The sequence below is a fragment of the Porites lutea genome, chromosome 10, assembly GCF_958299795.1.
Source record: "Porites lutea chromosome 10, jaPorLute2.1, whole genome shotgun sequence".
Lineage (NCBI taxonomy): Eukaryota > Metazoa > Cnidaria > Anthozoa > Scleractinia > Poritidae > Porites > Porites lutea.
Genome location: NC_133210.1, coordinates 19,576,948 through 19,604,447, shown reverse-complemented (window position 1 = coordinate 19,604,447; position 27,500 = coordinate 19,576,948). Strand labels below are relative to the sequence as shown.

General features: G+C 39.0%; 2 protein-coding genes and 3 pseudogenes across 4 annotated transcripts in view; 3 read left to right on the top strand and 2 right to left on the bottom strand.

Annotated features, from left to right (window-relative positions):
• Nucleotides 1-725, top strand: part of LOC140950757 (uncharacterized) — an 8,258-nt pseudogene extending 7,533 nt beyond the window's left edge.
• LOC140950289 (uncharacterized) overlaps nt 1-27,500 on the bottom strand; it is a 402,419-nt gene that overhangs the window by 55,641 nt on the left and 319,278 nt on the right. The gene's annotated exons all lie outside the window — the stretch shown is intronic.
• Nucleotides 10,713-12,431, top strand: LOC140950756 (uncharacterized; annotated as a pseudogene).
• On the bottom strand, nt 12,953-14,702 carry LOC140950295 (uncharacterized; annotated as a pseudogene).
• On the top strand, nt 21,702-27,279 carry LOC140950340 (tyrosine-protein kinase receptor Tie-1-like). The gene is made up of 7 exons (XM_073399559.1): nt 21,702-21,887; nt 22,188-22,310; nt 24,826-24,896; nt 25,008-25,048; nt 25,151-25,247; nt 25,441-25,540; nt 27,214-27,279. The coding sequence occupies exons 1-7, from the start codon at nt 21,714-21,716 to the stop codon at nt 27,277-27,279; spliced, it is 672 nt and encodes a 223-aa protein (XP_073255660.1). The 5' UTR covers nt 21,702-21,713.

Sequence of the window (27,500 nt, the reverse complement as noted above, 5' to 3'; positions counted from 1 at the left end):
GATAAAAATCGGCCGATTTTATTTTTTAGCCGGAAATCATCGGTCGTTTCTTAGGCGCAGGGCTTCTTAAGTTATACTTAGCAGCTGTTCGTAATTTACACATTTCCTGTGGGCATGGAGATCCCCTTTCAGGAAAATTACTTTTTAAAAAGATCCTCCAGGGTATTTTACGCTACCAAGGTCAGTTTCGCATTCTTCGTCAACCCGTCACTTTGGGGTTTTTGCAGACCATTAAGCCAATTTTGTACTCCTGGTTGGGGGATCACGACTTTACTATGGTCTGGGCAGCCTTCACTCTCGCCTTTTTTGCGTTTCTCCGCTGTAGCGAGTTTACTTATCAGGGGATTTCGAGATTTCGCCCCCAGGTTGACCTGTCCACTGACTGTGTGTCATTCCATCCCAGTCTGGCTTCCCCGCAGCGGGTGTCTCTTTTTCTTAAGGCTTCCAAGACCGACGCCTTTCGCCAAGGGCATGCGCTTGTTATTGCATGCTCCACCTCACCGGTTTGCGCGATGACCGCTATGCGTGATTACTTTCTCACCGCTCGCCCGCGCGGACCACTTTTTCTTTCCAATGTGGGCGTCTACTTACTAGATCCGCCGTCGTTAACCTTCTCAGGGACGCCGCGCGTCAAGTCGGTCTACCGTATAACTCTCTTAAAGGGCGCAGTTTTCGTTTTGGCGTTGCCTTTACGGCAGCTGCGGCGGGCTTGCCAGACTGGTTAATTAAGGTTTAGGGCAGATGGTCCTCAGATTGCTACCGGCTTTGTATACGCACCCCTCGGACCGTGTTATTGTCCGCTGCACCTAGAATGGCCAGTGTGCCATATCTCTAACCTCTTTTCCATTCTTGGGGGAATACATGCTTCCCACGTATCAGTGGCGGTTTAAGTCTCACGGCGACTTCCCCAAGCTTTGATTTTAACGCAAACTTTGATATTTGATTGTATTTCAGCACCTGCCGGCGGAGTCGGTTCGTAGTGCTGATAAGATAAAGTTCCTAGAACAAAATATTTGCCTACACCGTTCCATTGAGTTGCACGATGCTGGCCGGAGGTTTCAGCTCTTAGTGCCGTGGAGTGTTAGGCCGTATTAAGTTTGTTTGTTTCGGACCTACCTGAACTTGTCCGATCCGGCGCGCGTAAATTAGCGCCGGAGAGATAAGTAAGGCTTTACGGTCACGCTATGGAAATCGTCCACCACGCCGATCGCGGAGCGGTGTTCCCCCCATTACGTCATATGTTTGTTGTCTTGTTTTATTACACTTTTTTGTAAAGCCTAGCTAAAGGAACTACGACATTAAGTAACTTTAATGTTACTTATTATAGATATAAAAGACGTTTTGGCCATGTTTGCTGGATGTAGCATGGCTGTCACTCTTCCCTGTTGGAAGAAAGACAAATAATTTTCATTAGTTGCTATTATTTAGAAAGGTGATGGCATACAGAGATAATAAACGGTCCAAAAATGTGTAAGTATTTTAAAAAATGAATTTAAGAGTGAGGTCATATAATGGGAATAGTTAGGGTAGAATAAATCCAAAGCAGGCCGGCAAATCATTGAAGAAAAATTTCAAGTGGTTTGTTTTATATAATACGGAAGAACCAGAAACTCACAAGTCAGATTGTGAAATGTAATATGCCAAACTATTTTGTCTTTACAGTGTTCGAAATTAACTTTTCAACTAGGTCATCCACAAGGGAACGATTTTTCCAGATCTAGGCATCCAAGGTGAAATCTAGGTGGCAAATGAAACTAGGGTGGACTAAAAGCCGACACTTGCAAAAGACATTAGAGCGGTGTCAAGTTGCATGTTACGTCATTTCATTAAAATGTTGACGTCATATTTACGTGTTGATGACGTCAAAAGTGAAAATACCTATAGAGTCCCAAATTCAAAAAACTACAAATTTTCTCCAGTGTGTTATCCGCTATTTTTCTTTTAACTTCCATTTATTGTTTTGAACTAGAAACCTCCCTAAAGTTTTACCATATAAGGTAATAAAACAATTAAATTCTTTAAATTCCTTCTTTTATTGTCAGTCACAAAATAGCTTGTAACTTTGTCCCGTTTTAACGGATTTTAACGGGATTTTCATGGAAAGCTTCACTCTGCTCACAAAACACCTCTATGTGGTTTTTCTGACGATTTTCTTAATTCTAAATTTTGGCACCAAATTCGGAAACTATTTGTGACGTCACAATGTTCATCAAGACTGCCACCAAAAAATGTAGAATCTCTCAAGCAACAATCCTGCCAAGTTTCATGCCATTTGGAAAATTCTTCACGTCTCTGTGACCTATGTGGGAGAAAAAAACAACTATTTCTGACCATCGTGAACTAGTGCTCTTAAGAACCTGTTCAACGTATGACTGAGTGTAAGGTGCAAAATACTATATTATGCATTTGCGAAACATTTCCGAATCATCTTCCTTGGCGGAATTCCAATTGTGAATTTTTTAAGAGATAAAGTCATGAACTGGCAAAAACAGTCAAAAACAATTGTTGTAGTTAAAATAACGTGAAACTATCTATTTGTTGTACAAGTAAAGAAAAGTTAATACAAGTAAAGGGAAAACCTTGGTCAAGTTGAAGAAGTTCACTTTGTAATTTGCCCCTAATATTTTTAAATAATAAAGTGAGACCTGTTTCGTTGTATTTATATGCCTTGAAGTTAAGTGTCGTAAACTCTTTTGGAGACCAATTTTTTGGAACCACTGCCTGAAGATGCACCAAGTCAACTTCCGGTTGATGTGCGTCGTTCAAAAAGGTCTAATTCTTTAAGGTTTATTTAAAACTCCGGACCTATCTATCACTTACTCCTTCCTCTTCGTCCTCCTCTACCTCTTCTTCTCGCTCTTCCTCTTCCGCTTGTAGAACTTGCCACTGAACCGGCTACGAAAAAGTTTTTAAAAAGTGTTAAAAACGTTCATTGATGAGAATTCTGCTAAAAATATACATTTTATTGGAGTGTATACTTAAAAGAAAAGGAAACGGCTTCAAAAGGTTTACAAAAGACCAAAAAAGGGAATCTTATCTCTTGTCGTCAGACCTATCTCCCGACATCTAGTGGTAGGCACAACCAATTATGAAAAAAATATAAAAATTAAATAGAAACAGTAAGCTTAACAGATGCAATTTCATTGAAAACACTTAAAGGGTAATACATAGCAAAGGCAGCTCATTATTCAATTCTCAAAACGTTATACTTTATGAGTTTAATATGACAAAGAAATACATTCGCTAGGAACGGTTGAAAGCCAGTTTTACGAAGTTATAATTTTCTCTTACGGCTTCATCCAAAGGTTCCTCGGCAGAACATCCACTTCGCTCACTAAAAAAAAGTTTTATATAAATTGTAGAAAACTGTAAATGGGGAAAAAAAACTGAAAAAGCCAACGACAGTAAATTGTTGTTTCTTCAAAATGACTCCATGTAACAGACTTGTAAGCTTATTAAAGCTTACCTAGTTGCTTCAGCCATTTTGATTCTAGAAATGGAAAATTATAAGAAAGAGTTTTAGTCTCAGACTGAAATTAGTTTTAACAATCAACATATACTTGTAGTAACAGTCCAAAAAATAGTTTAAACAAAGAAAAGAAGATTAATATTAAAAAAAAATATTGAAGTACAAGCAACTCACCTCGATAGTCTGGATCTAGTCGCAACTGGCCTGGACAGTCAAAAGTAGGGATTTTATATAGGCGTTTTCCCGCCCTTTTCTCTGCTTCAAGTGCCTCTTGCTGCAATGGCGCGAAATCGTCTGTCGCATGCCACGTATTCTACAGTGAAGGTGTCATTCCACGACCCCTTGCCCCAACATCTTCTCAAACCGACTCTCAACTCCAGTCGTTTTGGGTTTTCGACCTTTTTAAATATATTTGGGAGAATGAGTAGCGAAGGAAACAGTATTTTTATAGCAAGTTCATTTATCATTTTCTATATCGTTTTTTATGTAAGACAAAGAAGTGATCAAAATTTTTCGCTTCGTATGAAAACGACATTATAGCGAAAGTACCTGTGTCCTTTTAATACATAACCTGTGCTTTCAGAGAGTTTCAACAGTGATAATGTTTATGAAGTACTTCCAGTGTAATTGTCTGCATTTTTCATATTTTTTAGATGAATTCCTGGTCCAATGACGTCGGGAAAAAATCCCAGCCAGGGCGGGGTCATCGTTGCGCCGCTTTTAGCCGTAACACTCCGAAATAAAGCATACATGAAGTTGAAAAAAGGAAACGGTCCAAAACTCAGGTTTTCAGAGACGTTTACTGGCCGTGGGTGGTGCTGTTTGCAGTTTTTACAAACTTTGGTTATAATCTTTCCGAGACACTCTATATTATAAAAAAGCACATCGAGAACATCGATCCGTAGAAATAAGCCGAGTAGATGGCTTCTAGCGTGGTTAAATCCCCAGTGACAGACATTCTGACCTTTCGGAAGGTAGGACCTTCAATATGATGTTTTTTTATTCCAGTATGCAGGATCTAAAGTACAAGTTCACGCCATGAATCTTCGCCTTCGAAAGGTACGCGTTACTGGTTATTAAATGAGTCTTGTTTCATAGGCATGGTGACCTGTGTTCGGACCGGTGGAAGTGACCTGTCTTTATGCCATCTTTTCGGTGGCCTACGAAACAAGCTTGTATTACACCCATGCACTCAGGATTTGAGTAGTTGACCTACAGGTCTATACATATATCTATATATTATAGTTTAAAGCTTTTGTTATGTAGTTCTTTTCATGTCTATTTGGGGTCCGTTTCTCATGTTTTGTTAGGTGAATAATAATAACTAGCAGTAATCGTAGATTATAGTGCATTTCTTTAGGGCCTGAGGCACCTGTATCGGTTCCCACCACCTTAACCCATTTTTGTCCTTCACCAGGTTATGGGGAGTTGCTTTCTCAAACAAAATTACTTTTGTACGAAGTCATGTAGTTTTCCATTCAAATAAAAGCTCTTTGGCATCTGGTTCTTAATATTTTGGCTGATTAGTTCTCTCATCTAGAGATCCAACGTTTTTTATAACTAGCAGGATCTCCATCCACGGTTTTTGCAGTTAATTTTATTCCCTTATTTATTTGTGATGCAAGCATACTATTATGACATTTCAAAATGGCGCATGGCACGCTCGGCATGCTGGATGCTATTGTCACGTTTCAAGGTGGCGCAAATGTGGAACCAACATACTGACGACACCAACAATCTATTTTCTTGTTTCCTCACGCCCGGAAAATGCACAGGACGCCCACAAACACACAGAGCAGCCAACGACTCAATTAGAAAGCGTATCCTTCGTTGACACAGTAATGAAAATAATGATAAACTAATAATAGTACTAATAGTAAAGCAAATATTTAGCCGTTGTGTAGAGGGCTCAGATGCATAACACTTGGTTTCCTGATTTATATTCAACGGGATAACCGAAGGATTTTTTAATGCATTTTTTGGAAAGAGGGAAGTTTGACACCATATCCAAGGGGCAAAACACACTTTGATTAGTCTCCCAAGCAACTATTTTTATAACACCTTAAGAGCGAATGTCTGTAAATATCGAGCAAACAGCGGCCACGGTCAAAAATTAAATTTCGCGCATATCTTGTCCATACATACTTATTAGTAAGTAACTAAACGTGGTGTAGTTTGTTTTTCAAAAGGCCGCTTGGATTTGGAGAATATCGACCAAATCAATTTTCGTGGTCGGCGACTTGAAAACAACCAAAATTTGACGCAAAATGAGGGGGTCTCAAAACTTCGCTCGCACGTAAAAAGGAAGAAAGCGTGATGAAATATTCCCCGATAAATCAATTTTTAGAGGGTTTTACCCCTAGTATGGCGGTTAATTCTTAACTTAACGATGATGTGTAAGGTAAACAATTTTATTTTAGTTTTGGTTCTTTTTCAACTCAACGAAGTTTAAATTTAGACCTAAAGTCGCGAATTAATTACTGTAAGTACTGCAATCTTCCTCTTATGCACCGTTTATTCGACTTTTCCCTCTGTTTGTAGGTTTGTTTTTCCATTTTTGCTGTCTTAATCTAGATTCTACCGTTTTTCGGTTATTACTTGGTGTTACGGTGCACGAATTTATGCTAATTAGTATATGCCAATGTCTATGTCATATAATGAAAGTATCATGGAGTCATGGTTTTATAGGTTTCCTGGTGTTAATGGTTTCATAGTTTCATGTGTTTCGTGGTGTCAATGGCTACATGGTTTCCTAGGTTTCGTTGTGTCAATAGTTTCATAGTTTCATGTGTTTTGTGGTGTCAATGGTTACATGGTTTCCTAGGTTTCGTGGTGTCAATGGTTTCATAGTTTCATGTGTTTCGTGGTTTCATAGGTTTCGTGGTGTCAATGGTTACATGGTTTCCTAGGTTTCGTGGTGTCAATGGTTTCATAGTTTCATGTGTTTTGTGATTTCATAGGTTTCGTGGTGTCAATGGTTTCATGGTTTCATGTGTCTCGCGGTTTCATAGGTTTCGTGGTGTCAATGGTTTGATGGTGTCACCACCAAGATGGGAATATTTGTCAACACCCCAAGACATCTTGTTAAAGGCAGAGGTAACGGTTCGACTGCTTGCAATGAAACATAACACTCTGATTTCATAGGGTACCCGTGACGTGTAATCCAACGTTGAAGTGCTCGTAATAAAGCATCGCTCATAGACATCAACAAACTTTCATGCCAAGCAGGGACACGTAGTTGTTGAATACACAAATCCAATTGAATTTCCACCACCGAATCGTTATTAGCTACCACACGATCCGCTAATTCTGTTAACTCCACAGAAATCACTTGGTTGTAAAGGTCATAGCAATGAGAAATAGTCAGACGTTTGCCTTGCCGGTATGAAAATTGTTCCAAATCTTGCATAGATACTGTCTGCATTGTGACTGCTGTTTAACACATTCGCTAAAATCATTCTGCTTTTTCATGCCTGAAAAACGCTGAGTCAGCAACTCCATCTCACTAGGATCCAGACCCTCGCAATTTCTGTTAGAGTGGGAGGGGAGGGGTTAGGGGAAGAGACTGTTTTAGGGCAAGGGAGTGGGGTTAGGGCAATCTAGCTCTGTTTAAGAGATAAGTAGTCAGGTAAATCAATCACACAGAAATAATCCTTACACAGGTTTATTGAATCAATAACCTAGCGTACAAATCTCTAGACAAAAATACTAACTTAAAAAGCCTTAGGAGGCCTAGTTCAAGTGTGTTGGCCTATCCAATCATAACCACAAGGTTTGCTGCTACAATCCTTTGTTTGAATCACCCGCTTTTCAAAGACAAGGCGATAATTCTTGACCTTGGGGGTTAGACAGATTTTCTTGGTGGTCCTATTGGTGTCCATATTCACGCTCACAGGTACCGCAATAGGTTGTGGTGCATTCCCAGGGTTTTTGATCGCAGCTAAAATGTGACTTTTCATGGAATCAAAATTCAACAGAGCCCTGCCCTGCTCATCCTGAGTAAAACCGCCTATTTTGCATTCTGTTTCACCATTTGTAGCATGAAAGTGTATTTGTTTGGACCCTCTGTCGCAAACTCCTGTATGGGTACGCCAGCGGTTTCGTCTTTCATCTGACCCAAAAACGGGCCTGTCTCCACTTCAGGTAAACCGTTACGCCAAAGATAAATCATAACGAGCCGCACCGTCTTAGCAACCAAAAAAATCTTGGGTATCTAGCTGAGATAGGGACTAAAAGTCCCCTATCTCAGCTGGATACTCAGAAGCTTGCAACATTCACTATTCCATTTATCTCTGATCATATTTCGCATCTAATACGATAGAGGCGTCAATTTTCACGCCATCATGTCATCATACCAGGGCGAGAAATTTAATTAAAAGCGCGTCATTCAACAAATGTACGGCTCTGGCTTCGGCTAAAATTATTCAGTGCCGTCAAAGAATAAAACATATTTTTAAAGTCTGCGTATTAAGTCGATCACATTGCTAACACAGACAAAAACGCTTAAATATCTCCTACAAAATTAACGACCTGAGTTTGTTTTTTCTACGGGTCAAACTGCTATTATATATCCTAGAAGCGCTCAGGCATAAATATGCCAGGACTTCTACCTGGATGAACCAGAAAGGATATAGAACAACTGCCTAATTGTTTTTTACAGCTACGGGTTGAAATGCTAAACGTGTTATATATCCTAGAAGCTTGTATGCCACATGCCAATCCGCAAACTAATTTCGCCTTTTACCCTCACTGTACCAAGTAACAGAAAAGCAATTTAGCACTCAATTTTCGTGAAAATACAAAGCAAAAAAACATCTTCGAATAATACAATCATTTACATGCATATAAATAAAAAAGCTAAATGACTGTTTCTTTCAAAGTCGCCGAACAGCCTTCTGAACTGAAGGTCCACACATCAGGCTTAAGTGCTAGTGCTCTGGTTTTTTACCTTAATTGCAGCGATGTACCTTACAATTATCATGAATCGAAGTTCAAATAAACAAATCTACAGGCTGTATTTTAATTTTATATGTAAGTTCAACTTCAAGTCATTATAACTGGAAACTATGCTTCTAACTTGTAGCATACATTGCATGCATGCATATCGGAAACTTACGCTATGTGTTTTCCTATTTTATTGAACATTGGTCTTGACAAGTCTGCCATAATCTGCAGCTCCAGAACATGCAATTTTCAGAGTATTCCCTTGACGATTTGCAACAAACAGTACAGTTATTTCTGCAGTAAACAAATTAAGGAATCAATCAATGGCATATCTGTGCATTAATATATATCACTGAAGTTTAACCTTAACTACGCATGGTTATTAGAAACCCTGTGGCTATATGGCCGGTAACCGGTCAAGGTGTTAAAAACACTAAATGACCGGCAGTCCCATATTCTCCATAAATATTTCACAAAATCGAAAGATTCTAGCTAATCTAAACTATGATATGTCGATTAAGACAAGCCAATGCTTTATAAATCTCAAGTCTAGTGCTTGGTTTACGCTGGACTCAGAAGACGAAACCGTGTTTTGTGACACTTAGAACTTTTTTCAGTTCGACTGCCGGGCAAGGTTTTCAAAACACTAAATGGCCGGCAGTTCTATATTCTCAGTAAATTTCACAAAATCGAAAAATTCCAGTGTCACAAAACATGGTTTCGTCATCTGAGCCCAGCGTATAGAGCATTTCGGGGTCGCTCGACTTGTCTTAATCGACATATGATAATTTAGATCAGGTGGAATTTTTCGATTTTGTGAAATTTACTGAGAATATAGAACTGCCGGCCATTTAGTGTTTTGAAAACCTTGACCGGCAGTCGAGCTGAAAAAAGTTCTAAGTGTCACAAAACACGGTTTCGTCTTCTGAGTCCAGCGTAAACCAAACACGAGACATGAGATCTATAAAGCATTTCAGGATCGCTTGACTTGTCTTAATCGACATATGATAGTTGAGATAAGCTAGAATCTTTCGATTTTGTGAAATTTACGGAGAATATGGGACTTCCGGCCATTTGGTGTTTTCAACACCTTGACCGGTTACTGGCCATATAGCCACAGCGTATTAGAAAAAAATACCTTTCTGCAATAATCCAGCTGAGTTAACTGACTTGGAAACATACTTTATGCATAACAGGCCAGAGCCCCGATTTTAGTGCGCGCCCGAGGAGGCCTAATCTCCACAGCAACCACCGCAGATCGGTTACCAATAACAGACAAGCGTTACTTTCGTAATTAGTTTTAAGCATTCCTCCAGACACCTTTGGAGAGCGCCGGACACATTGCATGTCAAGGAACTTTGTACTTCTGATTAAACGAACCAAACATCTCAAGGAAACGCGAAATTTGATCAGACTATTTGGGTATTATAAATTCATTTCACGGTCGATTGAAAATTTGGAAGTCGATCTTCGCGGCTGGCTTCGCAATTGATAACTACAGTTTCCTCGCCGCATTTGGATTCAAATAGGCTTGATACGCTTTCAATGGTTTTTCAAGTGCTTTCTTTTAAGAAAATAGTGCTCCGATGGCTTATTTAACTTCTTTCAAGAGTAGTATGCCGTGTCAACATTGGTGACCTTCGAAGCGAAAACGGCGAGTCGGCGTATCAAGTTTTTACTGAGGAGCTACAAGTAGGAATACACTCTCTGCTGGCACATCTTTCTCCGGTTTGGAAGGAACTCTGCGTGGAAAAGACCCTGACCAAAGAAATTTTTAAATCTTCTCTATTTGAACGTTTGAGAAAGGCCATCAACAATGCACATTTTACAGTCTCCGGTGTAAACGAATGCGAGAGCTCGAGCTCTACTACACATCTCCTTGAGGAACAGCAAGACCGATTATGTGATGCAATGGACGACCTTTTTGATCAAACGGCGAAGGATTCAAGTCTTTTTTCTCTGGCTTAAGACGATCTAAGGGTCGATGTGCCTCCGGTGACAAATCACTCTCCAAAAAGCCCGCCAAGCACTGTCGAAATCCCGCCAAAATCGTATTCGCTGGCAGGAGCCCAAGACGCTGGATTACTCCAGATGTTCTTCCACTTCAACATCTTCGTGGTCGCTTGGGCGATCTGTATGATCAACTTCACAGATACAATATGGTTTCTATATCAGTCTCCTTGAAATGTAAATCATAATCCAGAAATTATTATTCGCCTTTATCGCACAGCAGCCATCTTGGATTGACGTCATGCACTTTTGTCACCAAAGCGAGGCCACGCGTGTAAAAGTCCACAACATGCCGAACAGAGATCACTGTTGCGTGCCGCAATGTCAAAACAATCGCGCTAAAAATATTCCAGGACTCACCTTTCACCAATTTCCGAAGGATGAATTCCTTCGAAAGCAGTGGGTTGTCAAAATACGGCGAGACGTGGGCAAAAGTTTCCGGGTAAGTACTTTGGTGAGTTTTATCGATGTCATTGTGCGCACATGTAAGCTTATTTACAACTATTATCTGGTCCATTTCTAGATAACCAACGGCACAAGAGTATGCTCTGTACACTTTAAAAAAGCGGATTTCAGGAGAACTTTAACAGGGAAGCGTGATCTGAAGAAGCATGCAGTTCCAAGTATGTTTGGCTGGTCAAGATCACCCAAAAAAAGAAAATCTCCGAAAAAGCGAGAACCACCACGTGCACGCCTGCGATTATTTGATGTGAGCATGTCATCGCCCCCAACTGTCCCCATCACAAGTAAATATTGTCAGTGTATTGTTGTCGGAATTGTTTTAAACTTTTCTTGGTTAAAATCGTGAAATAATCTGAGGTATTTAGGTTTTTCATTTAATCCATAGCATCAACTTCTGATGAGGAAAGTCCATTGGCAGTCCAATCGGAATTGTTATCCTCTCCATCCTCTCCTGTTGTTGTAGACTCCCCTGAGCCCATATACACGCCTACCTTGAATTGCCACGATTACATTTTTTCTGGTGAACTTCCCAAGACCACAGAGAAGCTACTTGAAGCAGCTCATCAGAGAGTAGAGGAGCTGGCGGCAGCACTGGAGAAGCAAACAATATATGTACAACTAAAAATGAAAATAAAAAAATAGGTTTTACACGGGTTTTCCTTCTTTTGATGTTCTAGTTGCAACATTTCGAGCTCTGAGTCCCACGGCACAGAATATGTATTCTTGGTCCAAAATGCAGCGCCTTAGAAATAAAGGGATTAGGGATGTTGAAGGCCTTGGACAAACTATGCAAGCCTGCAAACTAAGTTTATTTGACCAGTTCTATTTAGTTCTTCAAAAGTTGAGGGTTGGTACCTTAAATCAAGTATTAGCTGATAATTTTAATATTTCCCAAACAACCGTCAGCAGGGTTTTTATCTCCTGGATTAATTTTCTTTATTTCATGCTTGGGAGTATTTGTATCTGGCCATATCGAGCAAAAATCAAGAAGCACATGCCCACTTGTTTCAAGTCTCTGTACCCAGACTGCAGGGGTATTATTGATGCTTCCGAGATAAAGGTTCAGGCACCATCAAGTTTAGTCTTAAATAGTGAAATGTTCTCATCGTACAAAACCCACACCACCTACAAGGGTAATGTTGTTATTTCACCATCGGGCGAAATAATTCACATCAGTTCTTTGTTTGAGGGGTCCATATCAGATAAAGAGCTGGTCAAGCAATCTGGTCTTTTGTCATTGCTCCAGCCTGGGGATCAGATTATGGCTGATAAGGGCTTTGTGATACAGGATCTACTCACACCTCTTGGTTGCAGTGTAGTAATGCCATCATTTTTGAGCTGCAAACAGCAGTTTTCCAAAGGTGAACTCCTAAGGAGCAAAACAATTCACAACCTTCGGGTGCATGTTGAAAGGGCTACTAGGAGAGTCAAGGAGTTTCATTTCTTTGATAGGGTGATCCCACTAACTATGGCAGGCAGTATCCACCAGATATGGACAGTGTCATGTCTAATTACAAACTTTCAGGGACCTTTATTTTATGAATGACTTCATGAAATAATGCAAGAAAAATACACCACAAATTATTGCTTACCCAAAATATGTTACAAGTATAATGTTACAAATATGTATATATATATATATATTTTTTTTATTTTTTTATTTCCAAACTTTTTGGACTTAAGAGAAATGCTCATTTTGACATTGATATGACATAATAAAGTTTAACAGTTGTTCACAGCAGACATACTATTTGAATATGGTGGCTCAACATCAATCTATGAAAATGTGACAAATTACTGCACATTTGTATATCAGTGTTGTGGTTCCAAATTTTCCTTAGTTTAAAATTGTTCAAACCAGTTTAATTTTTCTTTACCTTTGTCTTAAATCAATTATTACCATAAACTGAGACAACAAAAAGGAAAAATTTAACTGGTTTGAACAATTTTTAACCAAGGAAAATATTTTCAACCACAGGATAATATACATACCCAGCAATGGTAATGTTTCTTAGACACAATACAAAACCATCTTTATGTCATCAAATCCCCCACAAAAGTATACATTCATTGAACAAAAGCATTAAGATGAATGTCAAAATAGAAGCGGTTGAGCTTTTCAAGCATCTCTGAGAAAAAGGTAGCATCAAAATAAATTCTTGCACAGTGGAACTCACTGCGGCAAAAGACAAAAAAATCCTCCCAAGCACTACCTGTCAAACCAACACAGCCCATGATTTGATAATAATATGCGTGAGTCTTTTTGAGAGAGTATGCACCCGTTCTACCATTATCTTTTAAGTAATTTAAATCAGACAAATAGTCTGATGGTGAGCATTTAATTTCTAGTAATCCCCATGGCTCATTTTCAGAGGGGGTCATAAACTCTTCTGTCAGGACTACAACCAAGGTGCGGTAAGGAAGGATTGATAACAAAACCAACCGGATAAACAGCCCTTCCAAATTGATCTGCATACTGATTTGCAGCCTTATCCTCATGCTGAATGCCATATCTCATGGCAGCTGTTTGCACCACTTTCCTTTGCAACAGACGGGCTGAAAGGCTCTCATGATCTTTCCTTCGCGAACAGATTACTTTAAAATTTGACGCAGGCAGGCGGTACTTTCTTAAGCGATGCCAGTCCCGAGACATTGATTGGTCTCTTGTTATTTGTTCATATTCAAGGGCTTGATCCAAAGATACTGCAAGGGAATTGAAGTGCAGCAGCTCTTTCTCAGTAAGGACAGTTGGCGGGAACCCCAAATCTGGCAAATCAAAATTTGGCACCGGATGAGCAAGGTTTTCAGAGCTTCTTTTACTTGTTTGTTGCTGCTGATAGGAAAGGACAGACCCCCGTGGAACCAGCCCATACTTTGTCTCAACTAGAGGAATGTCTTCATCTTCCTCTGGCCAAATCCTCAAAAACCCAGGCTTGGGGTCAAGCTTGTCAAACAATGGGTTGAGGGTACTTGGTAGATTAAGGGAAGCAAGCTGTTCTTCAAAAGGCTTGTACACAGTACAAGAAACCCCCGACACCTTCCGTTTTTTCTTAACCTGGGTAGGTTGCTGAGAAGGGTTCTCAGCCTTCTGGATCATAACATCCATAACTGGCCTTGGACGATCTCCTTCGGTTCTGGAAGGAATATGCCAAGTCTAGAAATAAGTCATTAGAACGGGTATTAAAGAAGGCTGAAGTTCACTCCAATAACTCAAGTAAAAATGATATCGCTAGTCTGTACTTATCTAAACAATTTTATTGAGAAATTTACCTGCGGTTTGGAGGTTTAAGAAACAACAGGCGGTACACTTTTGAACCCGAGCATTTTGTAATGAGCAAGTGTATGCATGAGCCCAATAACGTGGTGGCACAGGCCCTGACCGGCTGCACAGCTGCACGGAAATGACTCCACTGCCACTTCATTTTGACGCTTGAACACCACATGAAGTCTGTGGGGCTCTTCATTCTTTTTCATGATTCTGAAGTATTTTGCTCTCACCCTAATTCCCTCCTCTTCCTTAGCAAGCTTAACTGTGAAAAATTACATATTTTGCGTTTGTTTCAACCAGATTCTAAACTTCGATTACTACAAAAGGCACAAGTAACGATTATCGAGCAATGACGCTCAATGCAGTCACATCCGGAAGCTTACCTTCGACATCGTGGATATATGATTCGTGAAAGAATTTATAGCCTCTTGTCAATGTCACCTTCACTGGAAGGTTTTCACTAGTCATTTTGGTAATAAAGGCGCTTGTGAACAACGGTATGTCCACCAGATTGCGGTGCCAAAACTCTGAAGAAGTCGAAGTACTCATCGACTCCGCCATGATTGTTTTAACACGCGTGGTCTCGCTTTCATACGAAAAATGGTGACGTTGCATCCAACATGGCAGATTGTGATTAAGGCGAATTACAGGTTATCTTTGTATTGTTACTTGTTTTTTACTTAATAGGCCAAATTATAGGGCTACCTCCTTCTTCAGAGCTTACAGGCGGCGCGCCCAAGATTCTGAAGGGAAGGTAGCCTCTCTTTTGAAATGTCGGCCATTATCCAAGTTATTATTGTAGGTCATCTTTGTACTGTCATTTGTTTTGAAATAGGCCAAATTATGGGGCTTCCCTCTCCCTCAGAGCTTACAGGTATCGCGCCCAAGATTCTGAGGTGATGGTAGTCTCTCTTTTAAAATTATAATTGTAGGTTATTTTTGTAGTGTCATTTGTTTTTGAAATAGGCCAAATTAATTATGGGGCTACCCTCTCCCTCAGAGCTTACAGGCGGCGCGCCCAAGATGCAGAGGTGAAGGTGGTCTTTCTTTTAAAATGTCGGTCATTTATCCAAATTATTATTGTAGGTAATTTTTGTAGTGTCATTTTTTTAAAATATTCCAAATTAATTATGGGGCTACCCACTCCCTCAGAGCTTACAGGCGACGCGCCCAAGATTCTGAGGTGATGGTAGTCTCTCTTTTAAAATGTCGGTCATTTACCCAAATTATTATTGTAGGTTATTTTTGTATTGTCATTTGTTTTTGAAATAGGCCAAATTATGGGGCTTCCCTCTCCCTCAGAGCTTACAGGCGGCGCGCCAAAGTTTCTGAGGTGATGGTAGTCTCTCTTTTGAAATTATAATCGTAGGTTATTTTTGTAGTGTCATTTGTTTTTGAAATAGGCCAAATTAATTATGGGGCTACCCTCTCCCTCAGAGCTTACAGGCGGCGCGCCCAAGATTCTGAGGTGATGGTAGTCTCTCTTTTAAAATGTCGGTCATTTATCGCAATTATTATTGTAGGTTATTTAATTTGTAGTGTCATTTGTTTTTGAAATAGGCCAAATTAATTATGGGGCTACCCTCTCCCTAAGAGCTTACAGGCGGCGCGCCCAAGATTCTGAGGTGAAGGTAGTCTCTCTTTTAAAATGTCGGTCATTTATCCAAATTATTATTGTAGGTTATTTTTGTATTGTCATTTGTTTCTAAAATAGGCCAAATTATGGGGCTTCCCTCTCCCTCAGAGCTTACAGGCGGCGCGCCCAAGATTCTGAGGTGATGGTAGTCTCTCTTTTGAAATGTCGGTCGTCAACCATAGTATTATTGAAATTTCATTTTACAGAGTTCATGGAGGCACCTTTATAGTTTTACGTGATTTGTGGCGAAGACAAGACCAGGCTAACAAATTTATTCTACTTTATACGTGGTGCGACAATCACCGTGGCTGACTGGCCTCCAAAGTTCCTTTATAATTTGGACGCTTCTCAGGAGTTCCTTCACTGGTTGTAATCCAGAATTGGCGATTCTCAGCAGCTTGAAGCTCTTGCATTGCATCAGTTGTTCCTTGGACGGCGACCTTTTCTTGTCCCGAGTACAATATCGATTCTCAATTCTCGACTCTCGATTACCGTATCTTGCTCGTGCAAGGCTTCGGCAACGGGACCAGTTCTAAGACCATTTCAGGAAAACTGTTTGGTAGAAGAAGAGTAAAATGGTGGCTTTCGGCGCGTTACCTGTCTGATGCTCGGTATATCACTGCCAAACTGCGCAACAGAATGCGCGAAAAACCCCTCCGTTACTTGAGAAAATACGATTTTTAATATCCACCTAAAAACCTGAGCGATGCGATTTAGTAACTTATTCATGGTATTCAGCTTCCGGTTAATTCAGCTTATTGCCAGTTGTAGGCAAACTTCACGCGCACATTATCGCACTCTAACTGGGTCGATTGTGAGGAAACTCTTATGTCAGTCATTGACTAAAAACCCCCCCGCGTTAAGCCTTTGGGCGACGGACGTCCCTTAGAAATATAAATTGCCCACACTGATCGCCAATTCTACTTGCAAAATGCTGCTGATATAACATCTAAGGTACACAAAACAATAAGTAAGAAAATAAATAGACCAAATAAATAAATGCAGTGAATAGAATATTAAAACGTTTTTGTCTTCTTTCATAGGATCGAGAGGACGGAAAAGGTATGAATGTTGGTTTTACATGAGAAGTTTAAGCAGCTGCAATTTTGTTTTGGTGTCTTAGGCCCGGTTCCTGAAAGGTCGGTTAGCACGACTAATCCAAGATAAAAATTTTGTTCAAACTTCTGTATTTACCTTCGTATTCATTGCTTAGAGCAAAATTTTGTGTTATCATTACTATGTCTCAGAGTTAAGGCACAGCAGTAATTTGTTAGCTTTTAAGTTACATGTTCTTAGACAAAAAAAAACAGTGCGTAAAATTTGGCTTAATCTTGGATACAACTTTCGAGTAACCGGGCCTTGGAGTCATTTAAGGGGTGTCTAGAAAACGATGACCAAGAAAACGAAGACCTACGACCTAGAAAACGATGACCTAGAAAACGATGACCTAGAAAACTACGAACTAAGAAACAACGACCTAGAAAACGATGACCTAGCTCGTCGTTTTCTAGGTCGTAGTTTTCTAGAAAACGATGACCTAGAAAACGACGACCTAGAAAACCAATTTCCATAAATAATAGTCGAACAAAAAAAAACGTGAGCAGAGGACCTTTATGAGGGAGACACTTGAGGAGAAGTTTGGTTAGAGGGGAACTGCGTAAGCTTGCAGGCCCTGTCCCTGTTCGTTCGTTTCGCTACTCTTTTTAAGACAAGAGACTTCATTTTGGTACCCTTATTTATTTTGCATGCAAGAAATGTTTATAAGTACATTTTTAAACCAACATCACGGACTTAAATTCTTTTGGGAAAAAATCTTAATAAATGTACTGTAGAGCACACACGCCAACCTTCACGTTCTTAAAATTGTATCCCCTTGCAGATTCTCTGGTCAAGACCCTAAAAATCATACCCTGTGCTTTCAGTGGGACATACCCTTTTGATCAAAATAACGGAGTGCTCCGTAGGGGGCGCCGTTGCTTTGATCTAATAGATCAAAAACGAGTGCGAGGTTTTCATCAGGGGCTCCAAACACCGAGAAACGGATGAAAGCACGACGCCGAAGGCGGAGTGCTTTTATTGTTTCGAGGTGTTTGGAACCCCTAATGAAAACCGAAGCACGAGTTTTTGAGCTGGCTTCTCAAACTAGTGTGAGAATTTAGTGGAATTATTTCCGAAGAATAGGTAGTTAGAAGACGTGCTCAATAGCCTATTGTTTGTTTCTTATTCGTGGTAAATGAACTGAATATTTAATATGCGACCATGCTGGCGGGTTTTTTAGTAGATTAACATTACGGTGCGTGATGGAGGTCGAGCCCGGATCAGAACGATTTCGCGTTCCTAAAACTTCTTTTCAAGAAAACGTTCTGGTGAATGACGCCGTTCCAGCTTCAACTAACTTTAAAAACAAGTGGGCTGTGAGCATTTTTGCCGAATGGCAGAGGTTAAGAGAGGTTCAAGTTCCGGTATTAGATTGTGGTGGTCTCTTCAAAGACTACGATTTACACAAGGTTACCACTCTGAGCGCAGATATTGCGGAATGGATGGTCTGTCGCTGAACTATTGGTTGTCAAAATTCGTGATGGAGGTAGCTAAAAATTCCTGTGGAAGATACCCTCCCAAGACTGTTTATGGTATCATTTGTGCGCTAAGCGTTATTTGGAGGAGAAAAATGGATCCGAAGCCTTGAATCCTCTGAACGCTGGTGACAAAAGGTAATTGACAACTTTTAGACGCATTGTTCAGAAGTTTAAAATGCACTGTTTTGGGAATTCAATTTGGTGTGTTGTTTTTCGAAGGTTTGTCGTGTTCCGACGTTGCTTAGATGCCGAGATGAAGAATGGCGTTCGAGAAGGGCTTCACATTAAGTGCAAGAAGGAGGAGAAGGAGTTTGTGAGCGAGCAAGAAGAAGCAACATTCTGGGAGAAGAAATTGCTGGCAACTACATCAACTAAGTCGTTATTGAACACGATCTATTTCTACAACGGAAAAGTTGAAAGAATAATATGTTGCCCTATTGTTGTTGTAAGTAATGACTGAAGCGGCAAATATACTGTATTTAGTATTAAGACGGATTAAAATTCAAGTTTCTTGATCAGTGTCTTGATCAGTTTTTGAACTAATCGAATGTGTCTTGATCGGTATGTTCATTGGGTATCAAAATACATGCACCTGACTCAATTGATGCAAGCTGATTGGGTCATAAGCACATGAATAATTAATGAGTTTGAGAATGGATAATAATAACCAAAGGGTAATCGCTTGGATAATTTAAAAGAACGTTCAAAAAGGAAAAAGTTCATTCATTTATCAGGGCGCTTGGGGCTGAATTTTCTGCCGATCAATATGAAATTTCAAAAAATTACCTTAACTGTTATTGTGCACTAAAATTATCTTATCTTTTTCAAATGCAGACTCTCTGCTCTAGCTTTGCGTGCAAAAAATCTAGGCTACAATTCATACATTTTGTGACGCTAATGTCGCACTAAAAGGCAATTCCACTTGTCAACTGGAGCGTTTGCTAATGCTATAGGCTATAGAATCAGAAAATTGCTAAATTCAGCGAGACAGTATTAACCAGACTGTGTTTATAAACTTCTTTTCATTAACAAACTCCGGGATTGCTCATGAAAAATAACCCGATATACTTTTAATCAGTAAACACTTTATTGGCCACCAGCCCAGCCAGTTCTAGAGGAGGAGGGTGTTTCCTTAGGAACTGGTTAGCTCAAATGACCACCACAAACCGCATAATATCAAGCCAAGCTTTAATAATTATTCGATCTAAAAGAAATACATTTATAATTCGCAATCAGAACAAACACAAATCGTCTTAATCTCGTAGCTAAATTCAGAAAACTTCAATGTAAACTTACTTCTGTGGCGGGTCGTTAGAACAGTCGCACTTTACAGGCTAGCAATTTCTTTTGCAGATTCTCCAGATAAGCGGATTTATAGACAGACTGTAAATAATTTTCTTTCTCACTTCGATTCTACCGAAAAACTGGTTTGAAACACAATAACCTAATACTTTTAAATCCAGTATAGAATTAACGTAAATCACGATTCTTGTCATCAAATAAATCTGTCAATAACAGGCAACGCCTGTTTGATGAACGAAACAAAGGGGAGACCTCGCGTACGTGCATTTCCATTTCCACCGTTTTAATCCTTGGCTTCATACCCCTAGCCGTTTTTTCACAAATATTATTTACTATTTTTCTGTAATTTTCCTTCTTCGCCCACCTCTCACCCCTTCATCATTCCCTCCTACCGTCCTCCTATTTCCCACCTTCTGTACCCCTCTACTCTTAATCCTTCGAGCTACCCCATCCCTGTCGTCGTTTTCTAGGTCGTCGTTTTCTAGACACCCTCATTTAAGCGTCTAAGTTAAATGTGCTGGAACAACAATAACTACGGTTTTGTGTTTTAGTTTTTAGCTAAAATTCCTCAGCATAGCTAGGCTGGCATTACCATTACATTAATTGTTCACAAGTAAAAGTTGCGACTTAATTCAGAGGTCGCGAGTGCTGTTCTTTGGGAAAGCAATGAACAAGGAAGTAGACTAAAAGAAAGTTCATCTTCTTGTCAGTGTCATATGCACTTAAAGAGTAAGAGCGGCTGGATAAGAAATGACCTACAAATTGTGTGAGCTATATTATTCACTTTGAGTTAATTACCCTTGAATTAGAAGATCGATCAAATAATACATCTGAATTGTAAAGAAAGTGAGTAAACGTTTATCTGTTTTATGTTGGTTTTCGTTCTTCTTTTCGTATTCTCAGACCATATGCATTGCAACGCGACCATACAGAGGTTTATGACGTAAGTAACTTATTTTTTCATCTGTTTTGTCGTCCATTCAAATAATTATAAGAGGAAATTGAAGTTCAAGTTACGGTTGGTGTATTGCATTGCCATAGGGGAATGTTGTAAATAAAAGTAACAAGTTATCTAGCATCAAAAACATGTCAAAAAATAATTGACAGGCATGTAATATTCTTCATTTTGGTCTTGGATTCGAGGTTTATTAGAACAATGATTGGTGATACTGTTTTACTACTTTCAGAATGAGATAGCAATGGAGAGGTCCAACCATCTCATTCTCGTCAAAGTAAGACTGAATACATGGACCTAAAAGAGGTAACTGCATTTGAAAGCAAGCGTAATGAGGAAGTGACACTAGGCACCCCACAGGTGGAACGTTCATCCCTAGGAACTGATTACGCGCCTCTTTATCCGTCAACACGCTCTTGGGAAATTCCACGAAACAGTGTCACCATAGAAAAGGTTATCGGTAAAGGTGCCTTTGGTCAGGTTGCCAAAGGAACCGCGATAGATCTTCGGGGGAGGCCAGGGAACACTCAAGTTGCTGTTAAAATGCTTAAAGGTAGTCCACACCTAGCTTTTGTAGCTGAATAAAATTAATGCTAATAATAGATGTGTGTTTTTATCAACGATTCATGTGTAGTTAAACATTCTAACGTTTTAAAATACGCAATCAATTATTAGTGAGAGAGAATAAGTGACAAAGGAAAATTATAAAAGTTGGAACATTATTAAAAAACTTATGAATATGAAGCGGTGGTCATCTCAATAAATAGCAACGCTTGTATCTCTTATATTTTTTCGTTTATTTTTAGCTTCTGCTCCTGAGTCTGACAGAAGCGATCTGTTATCTGAACTCGAGGTAATGAAGACGCTGAAACCTCATCCACACGTCATACGACTACTGGGATGTGTTACTGAAACTGGTAAAACATGATTAATGATGAACGTGTTCGAACGTACATCGCAAGTTAACAGTTAATGTAAAACTATTTCAACAATAAGTTTCAGTTTCTAAATTATTGCTGGTATTACAGAAACCCCGTATAGTGTAAAAGTTACTTTTCATGACTTATTTTATAGAGCCCTTATTGGTTTTGATGGAGTATGTCCCGTATGGAGATCTCTTGGGTTACCTGAGAAAGAGCCGAAGACTCAATGACACGTATTTCAAAGACCCGGATATCAAGCCCCAAACAAGTCTGACGTCAGAGCAATGGATGAAGTTTGCCTGGCAAATTGCTGATGGAATGAGTTACATGTCATCAAGATCTGTAAGTCAAAGGATCTGAGTGCGTTTAGACATGAATTCTGAAAGATTAGGAAATACTATGAAAAACGTCATCGACATTGATTTATTAAGATTCCTGTACAAAATAAGCAGTAAGCCATGCCAACTATACTAATTGAAGCATATGCGCGTGTATTGATTAATAAATGGATCATTTAATTAATTACCGAGGAATTAATATGCCAGTGGTCCAGAAGATGGGTCGATATGGGTGAATTTTGCCCTGAATTCAATTAGAACCCGCTGGTACCAATTTCATTGATTGGTTAACTATCTCTTGCAGATCATTCACCGAGATCTTGCAGCTCGTAACGTGTTGGTTGGGGAAAGAAAAACGTGTAAAGTAACTGACTTTGGAATGGCCAGGAATGTCCAACAGGAAAACATTTATGAAAGAAAGACAAGGGTATGTAAGTTAGGAACTAATAGCGGGGCTCCCTCGCGCGCGAAGCGCGCGTGGGACAGAGCCCCAAAGTCATAGTGTCTCAGGCGTGTCTTGGTAAATCCACATCTTTTATATTGGCCATTCACAATATGGTCAATTGACAGCTGGATCTGACAGCTGTCAAAACAGGATAGCCACTGACCAGTATCACATTGCCATATCGAGGGCTCATGTGTCAACTCATCAAGGTGACGTGATTTATTTGGAAGCTGTCCGCTGACCAGTTGTTTTACTAAATCGCGATCAATGTTCAATCTCATACTTTCTAGCTAGTTTGAGAGCACAGGAAAACTGATAATGCACACATCCATTGGACATCAATGTTGTGATCAATTGACAGTGGTCAAAAGAGAGTTATCCGCTGACAAGTTACTAGTTTTCAAATGATGGCAGGCTCAAGTTTGATTTTTTTTTTAAATTCATGTGAAATATGTTTTGTTTAAAACTGACTTCGGACGCGAAAATTCAGCCAGCTATTACAGGCAGGGAAGACAGTTGCTTTTGACTTTGCTTACCATGGTTACGCGTTGGTCACGCTCTACGTCCAATTTTTATGCTCTGATTGGTCAAAATTTGACAGATGAGTTCATGCAGAAAATTTATGCAGCATCTTGAATCTTGTTTACCTTGACAGCTGAAGCTGACAGAGTTTTGTGTCAACTTGTAATGTTTTTAACTGTCTTTTTTCACTGGATGCACAAAATGAAATTCAGCTGCTATCAGGAGTCTGTTATTCTGTTATTCATGGCTATTTTGTTTATGGTTAAGAAATTAATGCATCACTTGTCAAAGACGGAAATGCGATTTCGAATGGCATCGTTTTCGTTTTTCACCTTGCTTGATGCGTAAGGGTTGAAAAGTCTGAAGCGATACTGGCCTTACTTGATACCTTTCAGGAGCTGCATCTCGAATGGTTAACCTCAGTAATTATTGTGTTTGATGTTTGGTTTTTTTGTATCTGAGTTAATGAAGTCGAGCGTAGTTTATGCGGCGATGTAGTTTATGTACGTTTGCAAGATTTGAGACAATTTGATCCGACCAAGAATCAGGTTTTATATAAGCTTACAGAACTTTAAAAAGCCTTTAGACATTTTCTCACCGCAAATAGAAAGAAAACGTTCCAAAGAATATTTAGTTATAATTCTGGCTGTAAAAGAAAGCTTTGAGCGATTTTCTTGCCTCGAGTTGAAAAAAGTAAATACCGGGAAGCCGGCTTAAAACATAAACTTAAGCTTTAAGCTTGAAGACTCAGGATTCTTAGAGACACTTTAATACTTGTCTTCGTGAATGAAAAATGTTGTCTCTGTATATGTTTCACCGAATTATATTTCTTTTATTGATTGTTGGTAGTCTCTCTTGTAATTTTAATCGCTGTGCCGTTTGTTTTCAGTCGTTCAGTGAACATCGCTTGCAGGAGTACTCAAAATGCCGCGCGTATCAAACGCTTTTAAAGATTACACATCGATAAAACCATTAAATTAAAAAATAAACATAATAATTTCTTTATTATGTTGGAGCTTAACTCTAGTATGTTCGTTCAAACACTCGCTACAGCTCGCACTGCAAAAGTGAGAACCGGCTGGCCGTATTTGTGATTTTGGAAATTTTTTTAACGGTTTAGCTAAAAGTTCACACGCATGCTTTGATCGTCCTGAATATTGAATGAGTGCAATTTGTGTTGCAAAATTGTGAAATACTCCTGTCCGAGGTCAGTATGATAAAAACAGTACCTCATAGTACTGTTTCACCTCAGATGTGTTGTATAAAAAGTATAAAAGGTTGGTTTACACGCACCCAGATTTGTTTTAGGCAAGATGTTGTAAAGTAAACTTGTCGAACGCAAAAAAATTCGGCCTGATTTTTTTTCCGGGCCTAATTATTCTTACGGTGATCAAGAGCCATTATGGCTCTTAAATGTGATCGAAGACGATTGCTATTTTTGGGTGTACATATGAGGCTATCAACTCGATGTAAGATTTGTTCACTCTTGGGCTGTTTGCAAATTATTTTTCTCTAAAATCACTTAGCCTTTCCCTCAAAAGTCACATGAATGTGCTATGTGCTCTAAAGTTAACTGAATTGTGGAATACAAGTTTATTCTTTGATTTAAATTATAAATATATTAATGGGAGCCTCGCTTTTAGCCCTGGCTAAATCTATATATTAAGAATAATTAATTATAAGATAAAGGGAATCTAAAAACAAGGATTTACATTATATTATACATCTTCCATGTCTCACGTTAAGGCAGCCACACGGATTTCGGGCATTTCGAACTACCCTTGCATTCTAAAATCTACTTGTTTTGCCTATTAATTAGTACTGTAACCATTCTGTTTAACGTACTTCCCTGCGAAAGTAAGTTGCCTTCTAGATAAGGATCCTCAAACTGTTATTTTACTTAATAATCTTACTCTCAAAAATAATTTTAAAGATGTCTTTTTTACTCGTTCTGCGTCTCATCGTTTACCGCCAGGGACGTCTGCCAGTCAAGTGGACTGCATATGAAGCGTTGATGTTTAACACTTATACCACCAAGAGTGACGTCTGAGTTAATAAAATAGAAATTGTCTACAAATACAGTTTATGATGTTGAATATTATTTAGTAGTTCTTGCTTTGTTTATTTTACAAATCAACGCTTCCACTTTATTTGCAGTTGGAGCTATGGCGTTGTTCTTTATGAGATTTTTACTGTAGGTAAGTTGTTTTTTCTTGATTAACGATAATGGCCTTCGTCGTGGAAGTTTCTTTTGCAATAGGTTCTGGAGACGTAGTTTGTTTGAATTCCTATATTTTCAGGTGGTTCTCCTTATCCGCGAATGGATGGCAAGAAAATTGCTAGCTTACTTCAACAAGGATACAGGATGCCAAAGCCGCAGCACGTGGATGACAAATTGTAATAGTAACTTTTTAAATTAATTACAGTTTGTAGTTGTATACCATTTGTAGTTGTATAATTTTTTCGTACACTCAAGTAGTAATAGATATTATGAGAGGTCAATCATGTGATAAAAAGAGTCTTTGACCTCTTATTAAAGAACAATTTGGGAGAAAACACTAATCGGGATGAGATGATTTTATTCTCTCAGGTATCAAATCATGATGAACTGTTGGCACAATGAGTCAAAAGCGAGACCGTCATTCACCGCTTTGACGAAACAGTTGAAGGACATGGAAAACCAGCATAAGGTGAGGTCTGTCGTTATCTAGTGACATAAAACGTATTTCAGTGACTTCAGCTGAATGCAATAGAATTGGTCGCCAAATGGCGACCAAGCAAAAACTTTAACTTGGAAGGTTGCAATGACAACAACTGCTCGGCTATTAGCCTTTTTTCTGCGATTTCTCATTCACAGTGTATATGTTCTGGTTAAACTTTATTCTTGCTTTAAATCTCATGTTCCTTTGTTTTTGGGTTTGGTAATGTACGGTTATGAGATTGAAACAAAAGAAAATAAAATTCAAAACAAGGATAAAATTAAACTAGAACAAATACATCTTTCATACATTGTATTTACCCAGCAACGTGCCTTTTTCAATGTTTTCCAAAACTATGAATTTAGTAATAATATTTGCCCAGAAACGCTTTCCGTTATATATATTCTCTGATCTGGTTTATCTGTTGGCATGCCTTTGGCCTTATCCCCATCTTTTTTTTTTTGTACCCGCATATCCCGGCTGGGGATCAGGAATTTCTTACAGGGCCCCAGAATGTAGTCTATGGTGAAATGCCTTTGTGATCTGTACGGTTAATTTGATTAGTCTGGTCCATTCTTTGGTTTTTGTAAGAAGTAACCAAAACATCCCGATGACACACAGCTGGTAAAATAAAGGATAGTAATAGTGGGACAATGGTCGAGAACAGTAACGACCTTATAGCTTTTACAGCCACAAGAAGATCCCGTTGAATATATACACCGTACTACTGCGCTTTTCACACACAAACTCTGAAGTTCAAAAGCTGCCTTCACAATTGTGTTTTTCGCTGCCGTCAATCTCAGGCCACTTAAGGCATGACTACCTAATTGAATATGCATATTTTGTAAAATGCTATTTAAACCTGTTTGCTTTAATCAGTGACCCTGAAAAGCGACCTACAAATGTGGCTCAATAAAAAAAACGCGTAAAACGTGATTTCAAATAACACGTGACACTGCTTCATCAGTGACGTCACAAAACAAGTTTTCCTAAACGGCGAAGGTTTGCAAACCTTAATCTTAGGAAATTTCACCACCAAAATGTTACGTAAACAGTGTAAATCGTAAGTTCGCCTTTTATGGTTGAAAAGGTTATTTATCCTATTAGCTGTGTAACTTATTAGCAGGTCACGTGACCCTTTTCCCTTTATTTACCGATTCCTGTTTTACGTAAATACACATAAAAGGCGAATTCTTCAGAACCTTTTTAAAAGCCTCCGAAACATACCTAAAAGAACTTGTTGCTGTTTCATTATCCTTTCCCCATTTTAGAGTAAATATTTTGACCGTTAATTCTCAATTAGAAGTCACGTGACGAAAACTTGAACTTCTAAAATGTCTCATATTGCTAAGTTAATTAAGCTACATTAGTAGTCCAATTTTTAGGATCACTGATAGAAGCAAACCGTTCTAAATAGCATTTTGTCAAATTACGATTGTAAACGTCGAACCGGAAGCACTGAAGAACGCAAAACGGAACGAAATCTACCAATCACAAATTACAACTGAACCATGACCTTTTGAATCGGTTGAAATAAACTTATGTTTTCTTTTGAACTTAAGAATTTATGTATTTTAAAAAAAGCTCAGTTTAAAAAAAAAGTCACCTGTTTTGGTTATCAGGATACAAGGTAGAAAATTGAAACAAATGCATTTCATCCACAGAAGCTGATCAACATGCATATTTACGACAATCAGCGGTACGCGAAAGTAGAGGAATTGAACGTCTAAATTCAATATGGTATATATGTTACATATATGCTGCTATTAGTAATTTCTATTCAGTTATGACTGTTTGGCTCGCAAGGCATTTTAAGAAGAGGAAAATACCTCTGTTTAAGTCATTTTTTTCCTGCAAGGCCCTCCAGGTGTTATCGTTAACTTTTACGTACATTTAACATAAGAAATTTAATTTTTTGGTACCTCCCCACTTCTATACAAGTGGTTATAGT

What these genes read in the sequence shown, in the direction of transcription:
- LOC140950340 (XM_073399559.1), top strand. Translation starts at nt 21,714, where the DNA reads ATGGAGTATGTCCCGTATGGAGATCTCTTGGGTTACCTGAGAAAGAGC. An exon ending in TTTATGAAAGAAAGACAAGG is followed by an intron (nt 22,311 to 24,825) that starts GTATGTAAGTTA and finishes GTTTACCGCCAG; the next exon opens with GGACGTCTGCCAGTCAAGTG. An exon ending in TTATGAGATTTTTACTGTAG is followed by an intron (nt 25,049 to 25,150) that starts GTAAGTTGTTTT and finishes CTATATTTTCAG; the next exon opens with GTGGTTCTCCTTATCCGCGA.